General features: G+C 33.4%; 1 protein-coding gene across 1 annotated transcript in view; it reads right to left on the bottom strand.

Moving 5' to 3' along the window:
- Abcd1 (ATP binding cassette subfamily D) overlaps positions 1-21,926 on the bottom strand; it is a 99,218-nt gene that overhangs the window by 57,541 nt on the left and 19,751 nt on the right. Inside the window, exons 2-6 of the mRNA XM_035364985.2 lie at positions 17,945-18,134; positions 16,457-16,572; positions 16,145-16,316; positions 10,828-10,922; positions 5,765-5,910 (exon numbers count right to left, since the gene is read on the bottom strand). Coding sequence (XP_035220876.1) covers positions 5,765-5,910; positions 10,828-10,922; positions 16,145-16,316; positions 16,457-16,572; positions 17,945-18,134 — 719 coding nt within the window. The remainder of the gene's footprint in view (positions 1-5,764; positions 5,911-10,827; positions 10,923-16,144; positions 16,317-16,456; positions 16,573-17,944; positions 18,135-21,926) is intronic.

Raw genomic sequence — 21,926 nt, 5'->3', positions numbered from 1 at the left:
AACCTAAGAGGTTATATGCGCCGAACCACATGTCAGACACTTAAAACACAGCTGATAGACAAAACAGACATATATACAAATAGACAGACAGGGTTAAAATCAAACAAAAGTATAAAATCCAAAACTTATGAAATGATCAATGCTCAGATGAAGTTGGGTGTAAAATTCTAAAAAATGAAATAATTTAAAATATATTTTATTAAATTACTAACGTGTAACAGCAAGATAAAATCAAATTAAATTATAAAGACCTGTCCCTTTCAGGTACTCAAATAAATTTGTATTGGCTTCTTTTCCGATTATAAGGTCTAGAGGCAAGTCAGAATCATTAAAGTATTTCATTCGAAGTCTGTTAAAATTTGGACATTCTATTAAAAAGTGATGAACAGTTAAAACATCATTACAATTTGAACATACAGGTTGAATCTCGGCTTTCAACAGATAACCATGCATGGCCTCGAGTGTGACCGATATGAAGTCATGTTAAAATTACCTCATCCCTCCGGTTTCTGTTTGTCTCCCAGTACTCTAATTTAGGTTTGACACTTTTCAATTTATTCAAAACCTTATCATCCCAGAATAACTGCCATTTAGTTGAGATTCTCTGCTTGATTGCTATTTTGATATCACTAAAAGGAACAGGCGGATTCAACAAAGCAATTGCAGACTTTGCAGCTGTGTCTGCCAGCTCGTTATCTTTCATGCAGACGTGTCCAGGGACCCAGCAGTAAAGAATATCATATCCTTGGCTCTTTAGTTTTTTTATGCATTAGTAGAATGTCTACTAGCAGAGGATTTCGAGTCTCAGAAAAATTACTTAAAGCTTTTAGAGTACTTAAAGAGTCTGTGTAAATTATAAATTTTTTCTGGATTTGTTTAGAGATGAATGTAAGAGCGATATACACAGCAGTTAATTCAGCAGTAAATACAGAACATGCATTTTGAAATCATTTGCTTTCAGTGTGGTTCTGAGATACAAAGGAGGTTCCTACATGACCAGCAGATTTTGAACCGTCTGTATAGATGGGAGTAAAAGTGTTGTATTCATCTCTATGCTTTAGAAAAACTTGCCTGTATATTACCTCGTTAGTGTCACTCTTATTAAGATCTTAAAAAACATTCAGTAGCTCAATTTTAGGATTATACCAAGGTGGGAATTCTAGATACTTTACTGCCTGGACCTTGATATCAGACAAGCAAAATTTTTCTATCAGCATTTCTTTCTTTCTAAGAAAGGAAGTACGTTAAGCGGTTGTGCAGAAAATAGAAGTTTGTGACAGTCATCAAGCCCAGATTGTGACATAATATTGAAATACTGGTAAAGAGACAATTGCTCACGCCGTAGTTGAAGCAACGGCTCATAACAATCCACATATAGGCTCTGGACAGGAGTCGTTCTGAAAGCTCCCAAACTAATTCTCAGGGCCTGATGATGTATGGGATCAAGTTTCACTAAAACAGAAGGCTGTGCAGATGCATATACTATTGAGCCGTAGTCTAATCTGGCGCGTACAAGCGATCTGTAAATACGAAGTAAAGAGCCACATTCTGCACCCCAGGAGGTGTTCGATAGTACTTTTAGTAGATTTACTATTTTGAAACACTTCTTCCTTAAATATAACACATGAGAAAGAAAGGTAAGCTTACGATCAAACACTACACCTAAAAATTTTACTTCAGACAGAACTGGAATCAACGAGCCATGAAGGTAAAGCTCAGGTTCAGGATGAAGGTTCCGTTTTTTACAAAAGTGCACGCATACACTCTTCTCTTTTGAAAATATAAAGCCCTCACCATCTGACCATTTCTGAATTCTACTCAGAGCGATCTGCAACTGTCTCTCCACGTATCTCATATCTGCCTCTTGACAACTTATCTGCAGGTCATCAACATATAGTGAACCTGAAATGGAAGGAGGAAGTTTTCTTAAGACAGAGTTTATTCTTAAGCTAAAAAGAGTAACACTAAGAACGCAGCTTTGAGGCACACCCTCTTCTTGACAAAACAGATCTGATAACAATAAGCCAATTCTTACTTGAAAAAATCTAGCTTTCAAGAAATTCCTTATGAAAATTGGCAGGTTGCCACGCAAGCCACTGTTGTAAAGATAACATACTATGCCTTATCTCCATGCTTTGTCATAAGCTTTTTGAATATCAAAAAATATTGACACTAAATGATTCCTTTTGACAAAGGCTTTACGGATGGAGGTTTTCCAACATGAGCATATTATCCATACTTGTTCTACCTTTAAGGAAACCACTCTGATATAGTGAGATTATTTTGTATTTTTCTAAATAATGGACTAGGTGATGGTTTACCATTTTGTCAAATAATTTGCAAACACAACTTGTAAGAGCGATTGGTCGGTAATTCGAGGGATTTTTCGGGTCTTTCCCAGGTTTAGCTATCGGGATGACAACAGCTCTCTGCCATGCAGTGGGAAAGAAGTGCTCCTTCCACACTCGATTAAAAAGGGTAAGAAGGGCAACCAAAGACTTATACGACAGATGCTTCAGCATATCATAACAGATACCACCGAGACCCGGGCTTGATCTGCGTGTCTGCATCAATTCTCTACTTAGCTCAAACATGGAAAATTTGCTTTTTCACAGCGTCGCTTAACAGAAAGAAATGCCGGTGGGTAGTTGCTGCCACTAGAAACAGCAGCAAAATTCTCACCAATCGCGCTCGCAATTTCTTCTGTTGTACTGATCACTCGGCCATCTTTTTCCAGAAAGGAAAGTGAGCGGTCTTTGTACAGTCCGCATGCTTTTTCAACTCTTTCCCATTCTCGTTTACTAGACATAGAGGTTGATATTCCAGACACATAGGACATCCACAAATCCCTCCGGCTTTTATGCCTCACTCTTCTTGCGTTTGCTTTAGCTTTCTTGAAGGTAATAAGATTTGACAAAGTGGGGTGTTTATAAAAAACTTGTCAAGCTTTCCTCTGTTGTTTCAGTTTATCTTGACATTCATGGTTCCACCATGGTTTTGCGTACTTAGGAAGCTTTGTTGATGTTTTTGGAATAGAGACCGTAGCTGCTTGAACGATGAAATCTGTGATTGCTTTCACAGCTATGTTGATTGGCACATCTTTTACCATCTCTTCTGTAATCTCTGCAAGAGACGAAAAGAGTTCCCAGTCTACCCTAATAAGAATAAAACGGGGAGATCTTGATATGGGATTTACTCCATCTCGCATTATAGACACAAAAATGGGAAAATGATCACTATCGTAGAGGTCATTTCTGACACTTAACGTAAAAAAGGCAGGAGAGATGGTGAACAGATAGCCAGATCTAGAGCGTGAAATGTCCTAGTAGGCTCATGGAAGTAGGTGTTTTGACCGTTATTGAGGAGACAAAGGCAATGATCTTCAATCATTTGCTCAATTTGTCTGCCTCGGGGGTTTCTATCTCTACTTACCCAGAGTGGACTATGTCCATTTAAGTCCCCTTTGATTATAAAGGGTTTAGGCAGTTGTTCAATTAGGTCATCTAATTCTCGTTGAGCGATATGATGTTTTGGGGGCAAATAAACAGAACAGACTGAAAGTAAACTACATATATTTACTTGGATGGCAACAGCTTGGAGGCCTGTACTTAAAGATATTGGACTAGAGGGATAGTTAAGTGAGGTCAGGACACCGACACCCCCGCTCACATGCTCACCTGCAAGATTATCTTTCCTCGTGAAAAAATGCCTCCGAAGCTTAGCTTGTTGAATGGGTTTTAATATAGTCTCTTGAACTGCCATGTACATAGGATGATGTAAATCTATCAAATTTTTAATATTTTCAAGATTTTGGTAGAAGCCGCTAGAATTCCATGAGATGAGGGTGGCCATTAGGTTTGTTGTTTGTTCTTTCGGTGCACTTTTTTAGATTTTCGTGGAAGCAGGTGTTTTGGGACATCTAGTCCCTCTTCCACATCCATCTCAGAATCTATGCTGTCGGAGCTGATGTTCCCACGGGAGCTCAAGCTGGAATCCTCGAGAGGTTTTAAAGTTTTCCTAGTTTCTTTACTGTTTTCACCTTGGTTATCTTTTGTTTCTTTATTCTGTTGAGCTTTAACTGTTGATGTAACTGGTTTCTGTGATTTGTTTTTGTGTATATTCTTGATTGGCTATTTATTTAGCAAGCCTATTGCTGTTTGCATACTTATGGATTTAAAGGATTTTACTGCACCGACATAGGACAAATATTTTCGGGGCTGTGCATCTGCTACCAATTTCCCTGCTTCTGCATAAAATATGTTTCTTGTTACTTTCATTGTCTCACCTCCTTTTCTGATTTCCACCTAGGACATTGTCGTGAGAATGCTGTGTGGTTTCCTTTACAATTTGCACATAGTGGCTCAGCATTGCAATTTTCGCTGTCATGGCCTTCAACAGAGCAGTGTGCACATGTGATTTTCCCACAACAGGACATTTTTGAATGGCCAAAGCGCTGGCATTGGAAACATCGCAAAGGGTTCGGTATGTAAGGTCATACGGGGCAGTGTAAGCACCCAGCCTTAATACTTTTGGGCAGATCAGGCGACTTGAAGGTCAGGATTATATGCTTTGTATCAATCAACTGACCTTTGCGCATCTTGATCCGTCTGGCAGCAGAGACATTCTGGTCAGACAACTCAGAGACAATTTCCTCTTCTGAAACATGGAAAAGGTCGATCTCTGAGATAACACCACAAGAGACATTGAGTGTTTTATGTGCTGATACTTTAACATCGATTTGTCCAAGTTTATTCAATCCAAGGAGTGTTGCAGACTGAGTAGCTAATAAAGTTTCAACAAGAAGATCTCCAGAGCGCAACCGTTTGATATTCTTTGGTTCTCCAATTGATGATTGGATGTACTTTTGAATTACGAATGGTGACAGCTTTTTAAGATTGCCTGTGATATCATTTATGACAAGAAATTTTGGTGGGCTTGTTGGATTCATATCTGGATTTGAATTTACATTTGTTTTTACGCATTTTGATGCAAAATTATGCTCATTTGTATTTATTAAAGTTGTATGAGACATATTGAATGGAAAATTAAGATTCGGACCTGGCAGCCCCACCCACCACGGAGCCCAACAAGGGGACGCAGAAACCTGCACCAGGGTTAACCGGGTCTATATGCAAACTGAAGCCCCCACAGTCAGCTCTCCCAAAAGCAGGAACTCCCAAAAGCTTATACCCAAGCCACTGACCCTAAGGACGAGTGACCAGCCGATTGACACAAGTGGGAATAACTAAGTGCCTCCCGTTTCAATCTGAAGCAGAGGCCAAAGCAGTGTGTTGGGGATAGTACCTCGCGCCTCAACTACCAGGACCCTCCTTTCCAGCCTTACGAGTCACAACGCATGGCAAACGCGTAGGTGGTTTTCTCTCCGTGAGAAACTATAAACAAAGGGATGTGACAGGATCCCACTTTGAGCCCGAACTTCCGAAAGGGAAAACTACAAGGGTGGGAAAAAACGAATATAGTAGAGAGAAGGAGATACGAAAAGGAAGGGAGGAAAGATCACTAAGGGACCCAGGATCGTGACCCCCGTCTCACCAAGAAAGTGATCCCTTGAAGGGCTAGGGTACCTCGGGATTGGCACACCCGTACTCACAAAAGTAAGCCCCTGAGGGGTCAACAGACAGACTGCAAGAGATTATTGAAAAATGGATTTTACAATAATTTCTTTTATTACGATATTATTGACCTTTAGTCTGATTTAATGTATGTAAATGATTCAGAATATATACTTAATATCTTTTCTTACCTCTGTGGTATGTAAAACATCTGATTTTTTAGTGGTCGCTCTAGTTTACCAACATACACAGGCCACAAACCTCTAAGAATACGAAATAAAGAACTTTTCCCGCACCCGTTTGGTCCAGTAATGAGCAAATGCATATCTGTAGTCATCTGAAAATAAACATACATCAAACAGGAATAAATAATATATCTTTATACAAATTTATAACTGAATACTGCAGCTTGCTATATAGAACTTTTCTAATAACTTAAAATAATGTGATAACAAGTTAAAAAGTTAATGAATATTCTTTCCTTATTTCCACAATAATCATCCATTAATGTATGTGCTCATACATTAATATTACCAAAAGTACCAAAAGAAGTGAATTTTAAAGGTGCGATTATAGCTTACTCTTAATAGGAGCACATATTCTAAATCAAATTTGCATTAAACTTTTTTTATACTTTTAACTAACATTTTTCTAATCATTTTCCTATACCTATAAAACCACTGTTTCAACATACTCTGAAATTCATATTTCTTGTTATCTCAAATCAAGGTTCCCAGTGAAATTCAGCTTTTAATTTTGCTGATTTTCCCTGACAAAATATAAGGAACTAATTATCAGTTTAAGTATGAGTAAGTGAATATTTTTATTTACAAAATACAATGAAATATAGCCAGAATTAAAGAAGCATGGAAAAGTGTTTTTGGAATTTAGTAAAACTATAAACAGAAAAGACATCATGAGAAAGTGACAGAAACAACTGGGTGCTAGAGGAGTATGCACAAATACACGATAGCAATTGATTGTTTAAGTGGGAAGTACTTAAACTACTTCATTCAAATGCAACCTAAAATGGTTTTAATTATAAAACAATGCATGTTCATTGTTGAGTGTTATGCCTAAGTCATTGAAACCACTAACTGAATTGTTAGTGCAAAAGACTAAAATTGGAAGTATGTTGGCAAAACCTCCAGCAAACTATGCAATGCAAAACTTAGTGGTAAACTGACACAAAATGGGATTTGCGGCAAATAAAACCAGAACTATTCTAAAAGAATTTGAATACCAAAACACATTGCTCAAGTGAATGAGAGCCTGCAGAAAAGTCTGACCCAAGAATCTGTAATATATAGGTCCTGAAATGTTTGTGGAGGCGGTCGCGTACACCTGCTGTTTCAGGTATCCCTACAAGAAAAAGTGCACTGGAGTCAGGTCAGGTTAATGTGGAAGCCACTCTTCGAAACCACCATACCCAATTATTTATTCTCCGAATTCCTCCATCAGGTACTGCTTCACTTGTGGCATCTTGTGTACAGACAAGCCATCATGTTGGAACCATCCATTCCAGAGATGAAGCAATGGCAGGTTCTCAACAAAATCGGGTACTGCATCTTGCAGAAGATCTAAATATTGAAGTCATTAACATACCCTGGTAAAATATTGGGCTGGTTAGCCTGTAATTATAAATACCACACCACACATTGATTAAAAACCGTATTTTATGTCAAACGTCAACAGAACATGATGGATTTTCCAGTGTCCAGTAATGGATGTTCTGCCTATTGTACACTTCATTTTGTGAAAAGAATGCATTATCCATCAGTACTATATCTCCTAAGAATGTTGATTGGACCTCTATCTAGTGGGTGCTAGAGGAGCATGCACAAATACACGATAGCAATTGATTGTTTAAGTGGGAAGTACTTAAACTACTTCATTCAAATGCAACCTAGTCTATCTAGTGGGTGCTAGAGTTGCACTATGTGAAATGTCTATGTGAAAGTCTACGTGAAAGTTGCACTATGTGAAATGTCTCTCGTCATCCCTGTCCAGTAATGCCTCATTAGGTGTTGGGCAGTATGAACAAAAACCTAATTCATTTAGAATCTTCCACACATGACTTTTTTTGACAGGCCACAGTTTTCACTTATCTCCCTTGGGCCACTGTTTGGATACATAAGTCTAAGTATCTATATAAGAACACCATTTATAATAAATATTACTCCCAGGATGTTTCAAAATAAAACTAAAGAGCTAGGAATTAAACTAAATTGAAAAAAGTTTAAATTAGTACAGTTATTTAGGTACTTGTTATCCAGATCCTCCCCCCAATACACCACAATCTAGTAGCATCTTTTTGCCCATGAGTATCTGATTTGGGGATTTCCACTGGGTGCTGCTTGATAACAGCATTAGAAAGGCATGAAACAGAATATTATTCTCTGCAGCCTGTCTCTGCCTAGTTATGAAGTAAGATTTTTTCTTTATTCTTATGGCGAGCACTAGACATTTTTAAGACAGATGATTTATATCGACGCTTTCTCCGGGATTCGAAATTGGATTCTTCGGTATTGCAGTCAGTTCCCCTAACCATTATAATATCCGGACAGCCCGATAAGATGACAGCTACATCTAGCTACTGCTTATACCTCCATTTTGTTGCCTCACATGCATTCCATTGTCTGCATATGGATGCTAGTCTCAGGACTGAAGTTGATACCGGACCAAAAAAATGTCATTTCAAACCTTACCAAAACACAGAAAATGGAAAGAAAGACAAGATCTGCAACAGCTTCCATAATTGCCGAACATTTTCAAGAATCAGGTATTTTTGGCAAAGTATAAGCAGATACTAGATAACCAACAACTATCATTACTATTATAACATATGACTATAAAGTAACTGAAGATAATGAATAACCGTCCATTAGCAAGTGGAAACCAGCTGTAAGTTGACAAAATTCTTCTGAACAGGAGATGAGTAAAATACTTTGAGTACAGTAAACTCTTTCATCTTAACACAACTTTTGCTTATAAGTTAATACTTAAAATGTGAATTTTTTATTATTGGAGATGGTTTTTTTTTTAATATCATTACATGCTCTACCAATAGGCAACACATGGAAAGAGAGAGATACCCTGTGGAGGTGTTTCTAAGGGAAACTGGCTCGTATCCATATTACATGTGGGGAAAATCTAGAAAATATCCATGCAGCCAGCCATTTGCCAGAACTCAAACACTGGACTGAACAACCAGGGTTAAGCAGCTTTTACTGCTCAGCTGCTCGTGGGGCTATTTGAGAAGATTGTTTTTTATAAAAAAGTTCAATGAGATTTAGTAAATATTTCCAGATTTTTGCAGACTTTTTAAAATAGACCGACTTTTGAAGACTTTTAAAAATAGTCTGACTTTTCCTCACCATTTTTCTTTTCCCAGTAGTTACCAGACTACTGAACACAGTATGTGAATTTTACCATTTTTTATCCCTCACATTAACTTTGGGTTTTTCAAAATACCACTTTGCAAAACAATAAAAAAATCAGAAGCTTTTTATTAAACAATACTAAATAAATTTTATATGACGAGTAACTTTTCACAGCCTTCTCCCATTTTCCAGGAATCTTCTGAATTTCTGTTACTACATCAATTACAAAATTTGCTCTTTGTGATGAAGGTGATGCAAGAATTTTTATTTTAAAATTCAATGAGTGTCCTGTTAATAATTTTAAGGCTTCGTTTTATGCTTCCTGAAGCAACACAAGCCTGCAGATGCATGCAATGATGTACTTTATCACTCTATGGAAGTCAGACAACATTTCACTCAATCATATCACCTCCATCTTCTGAGATTAACTGCTAATTAACACAAGGAATCGGCCCTTCTCTCTACTGCCAAGATCAAACAGCTGAAACTTAGATAATTTCCTTAATGATTTATTTCTTCAACATTTGAAATGTTGCAGAACAGACAATTTAGCTCAATTTAATATCATAAGGTCAAGCGCTATGATTCTGTACAAGCCTTTAACTATGAGATTTACAAACATATCACCATAGACTGGTCTATTTAGAAGATTTTGTTCTGCAACAAACTTTGAATTCAATTGAACTGCATATTATGATATTAAAACAATGGCACAGGACATTCACATCTAAAGGTGGCAACAAGTAATTCACAAATTTGATTTAACTATAAAGGATCATTCCTACTTGGGGTTATCTCAGCTAATGGAGTCAGTTCCATGTGTTGACTAGCTCCGCTGTACCTGCAGTTCAAATTTCCCAATTTGCTGCCCTATGGGAAAAAACTGGTTTTGGAGATGGGTCAGCTATGTTTGTTGTGCTCATTAGCTCAGATAAACCCCAGTGGGAATGGCCCTTTACAGTTCAGGTACATATTTTAAAATAAGAAATCCGACAGTTTACTTAAAATCTTTTAGGGAATAAACTTCCAATTTCAATTTAATAAGATTAAAGGGAAGAGGAAGGCAGGAAGGAGTTTCAACAGAAGTTTTTATCACACTTATACTATATGATGCAATATTGAAAAGAGAGGTAAATGCTGATGAGAAAATATTATTTATTCATTAACACATATATAAAATTACAACGATCAGCAAAAATTCGTAAAATTAACCATAGGAGCTAAAACTTTTAATGAGACTAATAGTACCTAAAATTCTGACTCTAAACATAGAATTCACTAAACCAGACAAAAATTCACGTTCCTCTTTCATGTAACTGGAGGAATGACTAACAAAATTATCTCAAACTGATAGAATAAAAACCAAAAACAATATCAGAGCTGCCACTACATTTCAAAACAACTAGAAACATACAAAATTCTTTAAAATAAGAAATTTATATTAAAAATGAAGTAATTTTCTTATTTAAATATAATTTTCAAAAATGAGAAAACATGGTTAAATGAAAATATATGCACTGTTGTCAGACGGTTCACATACTCTACCCTATCAGCATTATGAACACACATCTATCATTTGAAACCATTAAATGTAAGGTACATTAAAATGAACAAGAGCACACCCACTTAATCAGTTAAAAAATTTAACACTAGTTTTAATTACTAAAGATAAGAACAATATATAATTATTAAAAAAGTATAGCAGAGCATCGTAATGATTCATAAATAATAATTAACTAGACTACTTAAAACTAAAGATCTAACTGTATGAATATAAAATGCACACATATAATAAATTCAGTTCTGCATAACTTTTTAGAAATTACATTCTAAACTACATCACACAGTAATAAAATAAAAATTCATCTTACCGTAAATGACAAGCTGGGAGTAACTATGTCACAGTTTGGTGTAATGATAGGAACACCTTCCAACTTTATAATGCCATCTTTTTCTGTAACTTCTCCTAAAAATTAATGAAAAATCACCGTTTGTGTTTAAATAAATTTTAAAAAAATTTTTGAGTTAACAACTGCAGTATTAGATTAGGGTAAATGTGGATGTTCAATGTTAAAGGAGGTTAAATGACATTTATATTCTCCATTTTATATCAGCATTGCAAGTGTTGAGTTTATCACTACAGAACAATGTAAAGAATTATTAATTTCATTATTTATTAATAACTAATACTGAATGGAACTGTTATACAACCAGCTCTATTTTTATGAATGTCATCAAAAAAACTCCCAAATGCCTTTGTTTCCATACGTAAAAGGCATGCACACACTTATCTGTCACCTAAGCAAGTTATGAATCAGTATATTATACAGCAAAATGATAATATGAAGAAATGAGGTCTGAACACAATATGCCATTTGCTAGCAAACACCAATGTAACAATAAAGATAAAGAACTTATGAGACTGTAGAAAATAATATGTCAGAAAACTGGCAAATTTTAATGTAATTAACTATTTGAAAGCAAATTTACAGAGAAAACATACTGCTGTGGTCTCACCAATTTGGTCCAAACATTATTAATTGCACAATTATAAATAACACTAAAAAGTAACACATTCGTAAATATTTTTAAGTACATAGAAAGATATACAAATTCAGTCTACTATTCAAAATAACATAAATTATTTTAGTTTTCTGATTGTCAAAGCTTCTGATGACTTGATGATTAAGTCCAGTAAATTTTTACTGAATGCATAACAGCAATGTGTCAATAACACATCACAATTATGGAAAAATCGCATTCTGCAAAGTCAACTTTCTATGGAAAAAAATGTCCTTGATATAGTTCAGATTTAGAAAGTATATAGAATTGATATAAAGCTAAATATTATTGTAGTTAAAAAGGAGAAAATGTAAAAAATTATAACTGAAAGGATTTATATTGCTGCTTAATAAGTAGATAAATGACTCATTTTTTTAAATAGCTTGTGATTTTTGTTTGGGACAATGTCTGATGCAATAAACATTTTGCAGTGAGGAGTACAAAGTTTTCAATAAGAGTCCCATTCTTTTTCCATTTCAGTCAAATCAGACAGGTAGAGCATATACTTTAACAATTCATTTAACCCTTTGCGGCGCACTATACGTTAACGTCGGAATTTCAACAAAAAAAGTTTTATGCAGTCTATTTAGTCCTAAAGGAGTATACAGGTAAAATTTTGTAAAAGATGCGCTTACCATTTTAATTCTGTAGGTGTTCCATGAGGTGCAACACTGCGCCACCAGAGCTTTTAAAAGTGCGACTAAGCGAGCATTGCAGTGAAGCACGAAAACGAGTAGAAGCATTTGTATAAGAATGAAAAAACTCTGTATTATGACTGTATACATGGTTTCCTGGATATACACAATATTCTTGAATATATACGGATAAATGAGATAAATATCTATATACACAAGTCCTATATACAAAAATATTTACAAATTTTTGGAAAGAGTTAGACCTCTCCGCGCCATTTATGGAAAATTAATAATAATAAAAAAATTAACTACGATTAATATTAACAATAAAGAAAAATAAGCATATGATGATATATACATACACGAAAAATATATACACAATTATTGAAAATAAACGGGAATGAGACTAAAAAGCGACAGCAAAAAATTCATGCAGGTCTAAGTAAAGATGATTCAAGCTACTAATAAAATTCCCACCTAAAAACTAGTGCCAAAAAATTCGAGATGCCAATATTAGGGCTTTCATAACACAAAACACACCTCACCCCTCAATAGTGCTTTGTTTGAATTCATTCCCTCCCAAAGCAACGGGAACAGAAAACGTAAACAACGGATGTTCTCTCCTAAGCACAGACGTTCTGATTCGTAACAGCACGAGATCGCTAAAGGCGCAGTGTTCCCGCTAATGGAACACCTGGGTTTATTCAATAATTCTGTGTATGGTTTTTGTCTGAAAGATTTAAAAAAATATAGAACAGATAATTTGGAGTACAGCCAGCAAAATTATGCCTAATTTTTTTTCCAAATAAAATGTTTCATATCATTAAAAAAATAGAGAAAATTACTTGAAAAAAGTGGATTTTAATAACACATAAAAAATGAAAATTCTGTGTGCCCTTGTGATATGCTGCTATCTACTGTTTAAAAAGAAAAGTTTAAAGTATATTATAAAGGCATTTTTATCTATTTATGGTTGAATTTAAAGGTTTCAGAAGCGATTCAATTTGGGTGTTCCATGTAGTGGAACACTGAACCGCAAAGGGTTAACTTCTTGTAAATTAAAGGCTTTTAGATATTTTTGGATTAATGTAGATTGTCTGGCTTTGCTGAACAATCTGGGATTAGTAACAACAACAAATTAAATGCTCTTTATCTTCTTCACTATTGCTGCTTTAACACTGGCTAGTGTAAGATCATCCATTTCTTTATTTGTCATTTCACAATCGTCATTTTTGACTAATTCTTTAATTTCTCCTTCTTCCATATCTGAAAATCCTTTGTCGCTTACTGCTTTTGTAATCTGTATGATTTCCTTGGCTTCATTTTTTAACTGATGGAAATACTTATCAATTTTTCACAAATTCTGTCCAGAGCTGACGCAGCAAGTATTCATTGTTTAATCATTTCTGTGTACTGTCTTATATAGTATCGCTTCCAAAGTGCCATTAGTGCTTTCCTTTGTCTAGTGCTATATTTACAGAATGTAAACATGCCTGACATAGTAGTCCTTGAATGCTTTTATTAATCCCTTGATCCATCTTTGGTTGGATTAAGGAAGTGTTGTTCGGTGGAACAAATAAAATCTCTATATTTGGATGCAATGTTATGAGGGATTCAGTACTGTGTCCTGAAGCACTATCAAGAATTAGAACATTAAGGCTCTGGTTTTGTTTTTATAAGTAATATTTGACTTCCTTAATGAGTGTATTTTCATACCAGTCATTTATGAGGATTATATCACAACATGGCCCAACACTTTGCAGCATACTGCACATAACTGAAATTCTCACATTGGGCAAATTTAATGGAGACAAATACGAAAACGCTTATGTGCAAAAACGCACTACACATTTCCGCATTCAGCAGGGGTTTACTGTACAAGGCTACAAGATGAAATGTTTATTGTTCAAAACATGGCATATGCAATATTTTCTTTAGATTTTTCTCCTTTGATGTTACTTCCCCCTTTTTTATGCTTTCATTCTTAATATTTTTCTTTCTTTAAGTTATTTCATTTTATTTTCCACAAAAATGTGCTCATAAAAGTATGTTTTGAGGGAAAATGCAGAACACATATTATAAAGAGTTGAAGAAAAGTAAATATTTTTTTCCTTTAAATAACTGTAGACCAAAAAATTTATTTATAACTCATACAGGTATTTATCATGAAAATATTCATCATTACATAAACTGAATAAATAATAGTTTCTTAATTTTTTTCCCCTGGAGTAAAATATCCAAAGAAAACATACACTTTGTTAACATTTGTCAGGTTATTCAAAATCAAAATCTTCTATTTTTCTGATGAAAATTTTGATTTTATCATAGAATATACATCAGAAGACTGGCAAAAAGGAAAATAAAAATGAAAAATTATTTTATGTATTTCATTTCAATCACATGCTTAAAATTCAACTTAATTTTGTTTTTTACATTATCACTTTCAGAATACTTTTTATGAATAAAATTTTACACCTACCAGATCTAAGATAAAAGTAACAAAGAAAAGTCACATGTTCCTGTTTCAAACCATGGATTTCTCATCTCAAACAACTTATAGTAAAACTAACATAATGAAAGCTTCAACAACCACACAATTTTCAAAACACAACCACACATTTCTGATAGACACATACTAAATTTTTGCAAATTGTTGTGTTTAAAGCATTTTATAATTCAGCACAGTTCAGATGAAATAAGGAAGTTTAAAAACGTATTCCCTTTTACAAAAATATGCAACTGTCAAAAAACTTTCATACAAATTGATGAATTTAAAAAGTGGAAGTCTTCAGTTGTTCATATCCTCTTAGAATTCTGAATTCCCCTTAAAATCATTGAGTATCAAATTTTGTTTACTTCTTGGGAGTTAACTGAATGAAATGGGAAATACATACGATTTCTAATTTTAAATTGAAATATTTTTAATACAGAAAACAAAACATTATGAATAATATATGAAGGACATTATGAACATAAATATTCTTCCCTTAAATACAATGATACATATTTTCATCGTAAGTACTCTAAACACTCAATCCTATTTAAGTAAATATATATCAGTCTTTGCCAAGAAAGCATTTTTTGGCAATTAAAGCTTTACTGCTCATTCATATCAATACAATGTACTGGGATATTAATTTCTGTTTCTGGCACCCATGATACTAGTGGCTAAAACTTCAAAGAATACAAAAATAATGCAAAATCTAACTTAAATAACAAGGCTAATGAAAGATTTTAAAAGATGTAAAGGAAACTAGCGAGCAATACTGGTTTGTGCTCTTATCTAGTTTTAATCACAAATTTTATCTAAATACCTGATCATTGCCAAAGTTCTGTAATATAAAAACTGGTATTTTTACAATTATTTTTATGAAAATAAGTATGTCTGAATAAGTTATAGGTGTTAGACAAAATTGTTCCTAGCCATTAGAAAAGGGGAGAAGAAAAATCCCTTCTTTTGCACTTTACAACTTGTTTGTCGTTTGTTTGCTTACGAACATGCCATAATATTTAGCCAGCACTTTGATGGCTAAATATAAATTCTGAACAAAAGATATATAAACTAAATAACAAGGGGCAGTTTTACAAAAAGGAAGCTCAAAGATACTTTTCTGTGCAAAGAGAACATGAAATTTCAAAGCATGTTAAAATCAGGCAAAAGAGCTATCTTTTAATAGCAAACATTTTGAAAAACTCTCTAGCATTTTTTAGGGTGAGCAAACGCAGGCCTCTTTCCATTAGAAGAAAAAAATTTTAACACTTTCCTTTTTTGCTTCGAAAAAAGGGACTTACGTCTGATCACCCTTGAAACTGATACAATTTTTGGAAACTGCCAAACAAATGTTACTTTTTTTTGCCTAGTTTTAAATTTCACTTTAGCATATTTCTTTTCCCTTTGATTCCAATGCATACTTTGCTTAGATACATAAAAATGTTATGCTATAAAAATAGGAAACAAAAATATGTGTATGTATCACAAGAGAGGCCTTACCCAAAATTTCTGGCATTCCATCTTTAAATTTCAGACCTTTTAATTCAGTTGCCTTTTTAAAAGATTTTGAAGAACTAGCTGTAACCGTGCGCACATACTTCCCATCACTAACATCTTCAAATACAGTCAACATTCTGGATACCCGGGCAGTATAACCTGCCAGCTCCGTGATCTAATTAAAATATACAGAAATTTATATAATGCAATTTATAACACAATTCAAATAATTCAATCAGAAATGAAGATAATATTAACATTAAAAGAAACTATTTAAAAGATAAAGTGAAAATTATATAAATTTTAATTAAGTACTTCTTTGTAAGATGACATGAGTCTTTCTGTAGCATCTCCACCAGCAATTAATATATTTTTTGCTGTAGTCATATACTGAGTCCTTGTGCTAACCCCATCATCTCTGTAGTTGTCATCTATAGCAATTTAAATATACATAGTACTTACTAGGCAAGAAATCTGTATTTTCAAAAGCAAAATTATAATAACTTTAGAGAATTAATTTTCACAAATATGCCACAAAAGAAAGCATACAAGGCTTTTCCCAAACCTACTTACTTTACCAAGCTGCTGCCTTATTTCCTTGTATAAAGTAATAAAAGATTTTATTTAAAATAACATAGAAATGCTCAATTACTTATTTAATTACTTATTACCCAGTTAAGCTCCTTCATTCACTGATTACAGGTTATGTGGATTATAATGTTTACCTGGCACTCAAAATAGCAGAAAATGAAAATCATAAAGCAGTAAACTTTAAGAAAAAATCCAAAGGATAGTTCTGGGAGAAACATTCTGAAAATAAAGGACCAGATTATAATAGAATATATCCCAATCAAGAAATTTTGAGGCCCTTCAACATCCACTTTTATTGCTTGCTCTCTAAGTAAAAAAACAAAGTAATAAAAAATTACAGGTTGATTTTGGGTGGAGTGGGTTCTAAAATAATCTGAGACAGCATGATGCACAGAGTTGCAAGTTGCAAGAAGGCATTTACAGACTAATAATATGCCAACTAAAAAGGAAATGAAAAACAATCAGTTAAGCTAGACAAAACAGTTTTTTTCCTTTTGCTCAAATTAGCTGGCCGTTTTCATGATTAGGAACTGCAATATTTTCTGATGAAAATAAATTCGCTTGAATCAGATAATAAGTTTACATTACAAGATAGAAAGTGTGATCATTAGAGCAAAAAATGAATAATTCCTATTATTAAGTGTTCATTGTAAGTTATGATTTAGAACTGTGTGAACACATTCGCAGTTAATATCTAAGTATGGTAGATCAGTGAGAGCACGAAAGCATAAGAAATCAAAATAGGATGACATGTATTCATACTAAAAAGGCCAGTAAAAATATAACCAATGCATTTTTTTGAGAGAAATCAGCATCTGCCATTCGTGTGTACTCTGTGACTATGATTTGTAAATATTCATAAAATATTTTATTTTTAAACAATTTCTTAAACAGTACACATTTTGAATGATAAAATTTATTTCAATCAATGATTTTTGTGCATAGACTGCATTAAAAACAAGTTCTATCTGAAGTACACTGAACCATATACAAAATCCAAACATTGATGTACCATTTAATGCATAAGAAGTCACTATAAATATGCATAATATAAAAAGATTGTTACAGAGCAGAATTACTCGTTAAATTTAAACTAAGTTCCAACTAAATGCATCAAAATATTTTTTTATTTTTTATTTTTAAGTGTTCAAGAAATTAGTTTGAGAAATGCTTCATTATAAGAAAACTATTCCAGAACTGAAGAAAACATACCTGAATCATTTGGATCAGTCTTAGTATAATCAGTCATTATTGGCAATGATATAATTATCATCCCAGCTGCACTCCAACAATATTTCATCAGGAACTGCTCCAACATGACATACCATAATTTTTTGTTATAAATTTGATTCATCTGCCAAGCAAGTGCTTTATAGCTCCTTTGTAGCAAAGATAATTCAACCTGAAATGCAAATATAATATGTTGAATGCACAAAAGACAAAAATTAATTACTAAATAACTACCTTAAGTTAAATTAACCCTTTAAAGGGCAAAGGTATATAAAATATAGAGGTTGTTTGTCAATTTTTTAACCTCCTAAAAATGCTAACTTTTCAACACTAAAAGCTGTAATCATAAGTTTCTAGTGTTTCTTTTTATGGTAACACTACCCTATGAATGCTCAATATTTTGCAGTTATAAAATTAATGTACCTCGTTTCAAGGTATCATGTTTGAAGATTCATAAATTCTATTGGAGGGAAAGAAAAAATTCAAAATCTACAAATATATGATGCACATGTTTAATCTTATATATGTACTTTATTTCAGTCAGAAGTGATAATTAACAGAAGATTATTTATATTATTTTCGGTGCCCATACAGAGGGTACCAAGGCAATAGATGGCAGCACCTGTCTTCTCCTTTCCTACTCTGTGAGATGACAAAATTTCTTTATATTATAACAGTTTATGATTTAATAATTTTTTATGATTAATTAACAACTTGTTTAGGATTCAATATTACGTTCATTAGGGAATGGGGAATTTACTGACCCTGAACTAGGACTGACTACAAGTATATTAGTTTCTTTTTGTTCTTTGTTTACTCCACTCGAGTTTCATTCATCTCTGTTTAGCTAAAATTTTAGTTTCAGCACTACACCCTTTCCCAGGAGAAGGACTCATCAATTTCAAAATTGTAGTCTGGCGTCAAAACATTACACAATTAATTGTAGGGATTAATGTGGTATGTTAGCTCTGAAAGACAACTGTTGCTTCGTGTTTTCTAAAATCCTAGAATGCAGCGAAAATGAAAAGAGGTGATTGACAAGTAACTTGTCATGTGTTCTTCCCTATGTGTGATCTTATCACACAAAGGAAAAACTCACTTAATACAGTACGGGAAATGGAAATGCACTTTAGGTCCACCTCTTAGTGTAATGGTAAAACTGTTGATTTAAAAGCATGCTTTAGGGTATCGTTTTTGTTTTCAGATAAGAGACTAGGGAACAGAAGAGAAATTTTTCTTCTGGGTTAGAATACAAATAGGTTGTTTTTGAAATAAATTTTCACAGCTGGTGAAAGGAGGGGGGAATATTTCTAAGGCTCGTTTTAGATGCAAACCAAAATTTATCCAAAAGTTGAAAAAGGGTCCCTAGGAGGCCAAAGGGGTTGAAAATCGAAATAAGAGTTTTGAGGTGTATCAAATAATAAAATCGTTTAAAGGCATTTCTTTCTGAACAAAAAGATATATTACAACCTATATTTAGAAAAAATAAAAAAGTGGCCCTGACGGTCCTCGATAATCTAAAGTGTGTGTATGGGGGGGGGGGGTGATTCTTGGTATCATAGCATAAAGCATGGTCTTTTTTGTATATTATCTAAAACATAAAATATAATAACTTCAAAAATGCAACATACTTTCTCAGCTGAGTCATACTGTTTCATTTTTCAATTTTTTATTTTTCGGCTGATTTACACCTCCTTGTAACATTATGCTAGTTCAGTTGCAGCATGATACGGTTTACGCATGCAGTGTTATATTTGCTAAATTTTTTCATAAAATAATATTGAATTTAAATCAAGTTAAAAAGCTTTCTGCCCATATTTTACATTAATATGTTCAGCTGAGTTGATCATCAAGTGCATAAAAACATAAATTTTATTTTTAAAATTTTAAATTTCTAGCAAAATTTTTGTCTTCAGACTTACATAACTATATTCAAGCACCCATCTCTACAGAGGCACATCAAAAGTATGCAAAATTTATTCAAAAAAAAAAAAAATTAACAATTGGCAGCTACCTGGAAAAAAAATGTCTTAGCAGGGCAACGGTATAAAATATATACTGGCTGTCAAAATACAGAATTTTGATCTAGATTTTTTCAAGTCACAATTTTGTGTTCTTAGGTAAATTAACAATTCATGCAAAATTTTACCACAAATTAAATTATTTTATATACAGCCCCTCAAAGGGTTAAATGCAAAACAAAATATGAGTTACACATGTTGTCACAAAACTTATTAGTTTCAAATTCTGTATGTTATAAGTGACTGAAACAACCATAAACAGCAGATTAGAGCAATCTCCTGTTACAACAATAATTTTATAGCTTTGAATTTGAGACAGAAAAACAAAACTATTTTGCTATCATAGAATTCAATACATTCAATTATTCTCTCTGTCATTATAAACTATTTTGAGCTAATGCCATAATAACTAGAATGTCTAAATTACAAATTAACTTCAGCCGAAACATCAAAACCTAAATAAAATTTAGGTCCCATGTTCACAAAGAATTTCAAGCAGAGGGGAAAAAATAAGAAAAAGAAAAGGAAATAACAGGGTTCGTACACATTTCTGCACATGGAAATTAAGTACTTTTAAGGACTTTTAAGGACCATTAATGAAAAAATGGTACTTTTCCGTTTCGCCGGCGCAAATCTCGCCAAGCAGACTTTGTTGGCGACAACATACAGTATACACATAAAAAATGTTAATTCTAAGAATTTTTTTTATTTTGAAGGCATAAACATTTTAATATGGTTTAAAATTTTGTAAAAAGCCAATAAATAAAGACAATAAATTTGTAAAAAGACATTAATTTAAGAATTTACAATGATTTCATGGTTCAAAATCCTGATTCGCCGGTTCGTATCACGTGACCCCAAGTGATCTCATCTCACGTAAACTACGCTACTAAAATCTAATTCGCTCAGTAATTATCTACATTAATTTCAAGTTAAATCTTAATTTGGAATACAAGTTTAAATGCAAGAATTATTTCAATTCATACGAATAGCTTACTCAGAAATTATGTAAAACCGCAGTGCTTTACTTCGCTAGTGCATTCTCATTAGAATTGATGAATTTAACACTTGATTTCGCCTTCAGATTAGCGGTGTAATTGCGTTCTAATTGACTTAGAACTAATTGACTTATTACCGTGAATTGTCTTAGGGGATAAAATTTAAATATCGTGTAAAAATTCTATATGCCAGTATTGAAAGAAACAATCTGATAAGAATTGGCTTCAACTTGTTTTGAAACTGAGGCGTAAAAGGTTACCAGCAAAGATATTTCGTCTGGCATCAGTTAAACCATTATTGGCGACTTTATCATTTGCGCCGGCAAAACGGAAAAGTACCGAAAAAATTAAGGACCTATGAGCAAATAGCAAATTTATAAATTCAATTAAAAATATTATCTATGCCTGAACTCCACTTTTGTAATACCATCCAAAAAATAAAATATATCCGTAAGTAGGCTACATTATCAATAAACATAACTTAGTTAACATTAATAAGTTTGAGAATAAAATAAACTTTATGAAATTTATCAAATATCATTACATATTTTACACTTATAATAGTTCGGCATATTTGAAGGAAGATAAGTGACATTTTATTTACGTTTTACTAATAGTTTCATACTGATTTTTTTAATGTCTCATTTTGTCACATACTTGCTAAATCTGGAGGTTTAGTAAATAAGAGGTAGATTTTATGTCAAGCAGGATAGGTTAAAATGAGAAGTAAAATCATAATCAGAATGATTTATAACAAAAGACTGGCTGCTGTGACCACTGCTCCTTGCCTACAGAGAGACCTGCTGATCAGAACAAAACTGAAAGACCTGATGTGGGCACAGTTGGCATGTTTTGAAAGTTAGTTGGGCTCTGTCTGATGCAGTTAGTGTCGTAGCTTCGTGTAGAGTTCCAGGGATTGTAACCCACTTAATATACTTTAAGGTT

Source organism: Stegodyphus dumicola, chromosome X1 (genome assembly GCF_044657685.1).
Source record: "Stegodyphus dumicola isolate Sdum_Otavi_A_Nest chromosome X1, ASM4465768v1".
In the NCBI taxonomy this organism is placed as follows: domain Eukaryota; kingdom Metazoa; phylum Arthropoda; class Arachnida; order Araneae; family Eresidae; genus Stegodyphus; species Stegodyphus dumicola.
The sequence above is the reverse complement of the archived record's forward strand: the minus strand, read 5'-3'. Positions and strand labels throughout refer to the sequence as shown.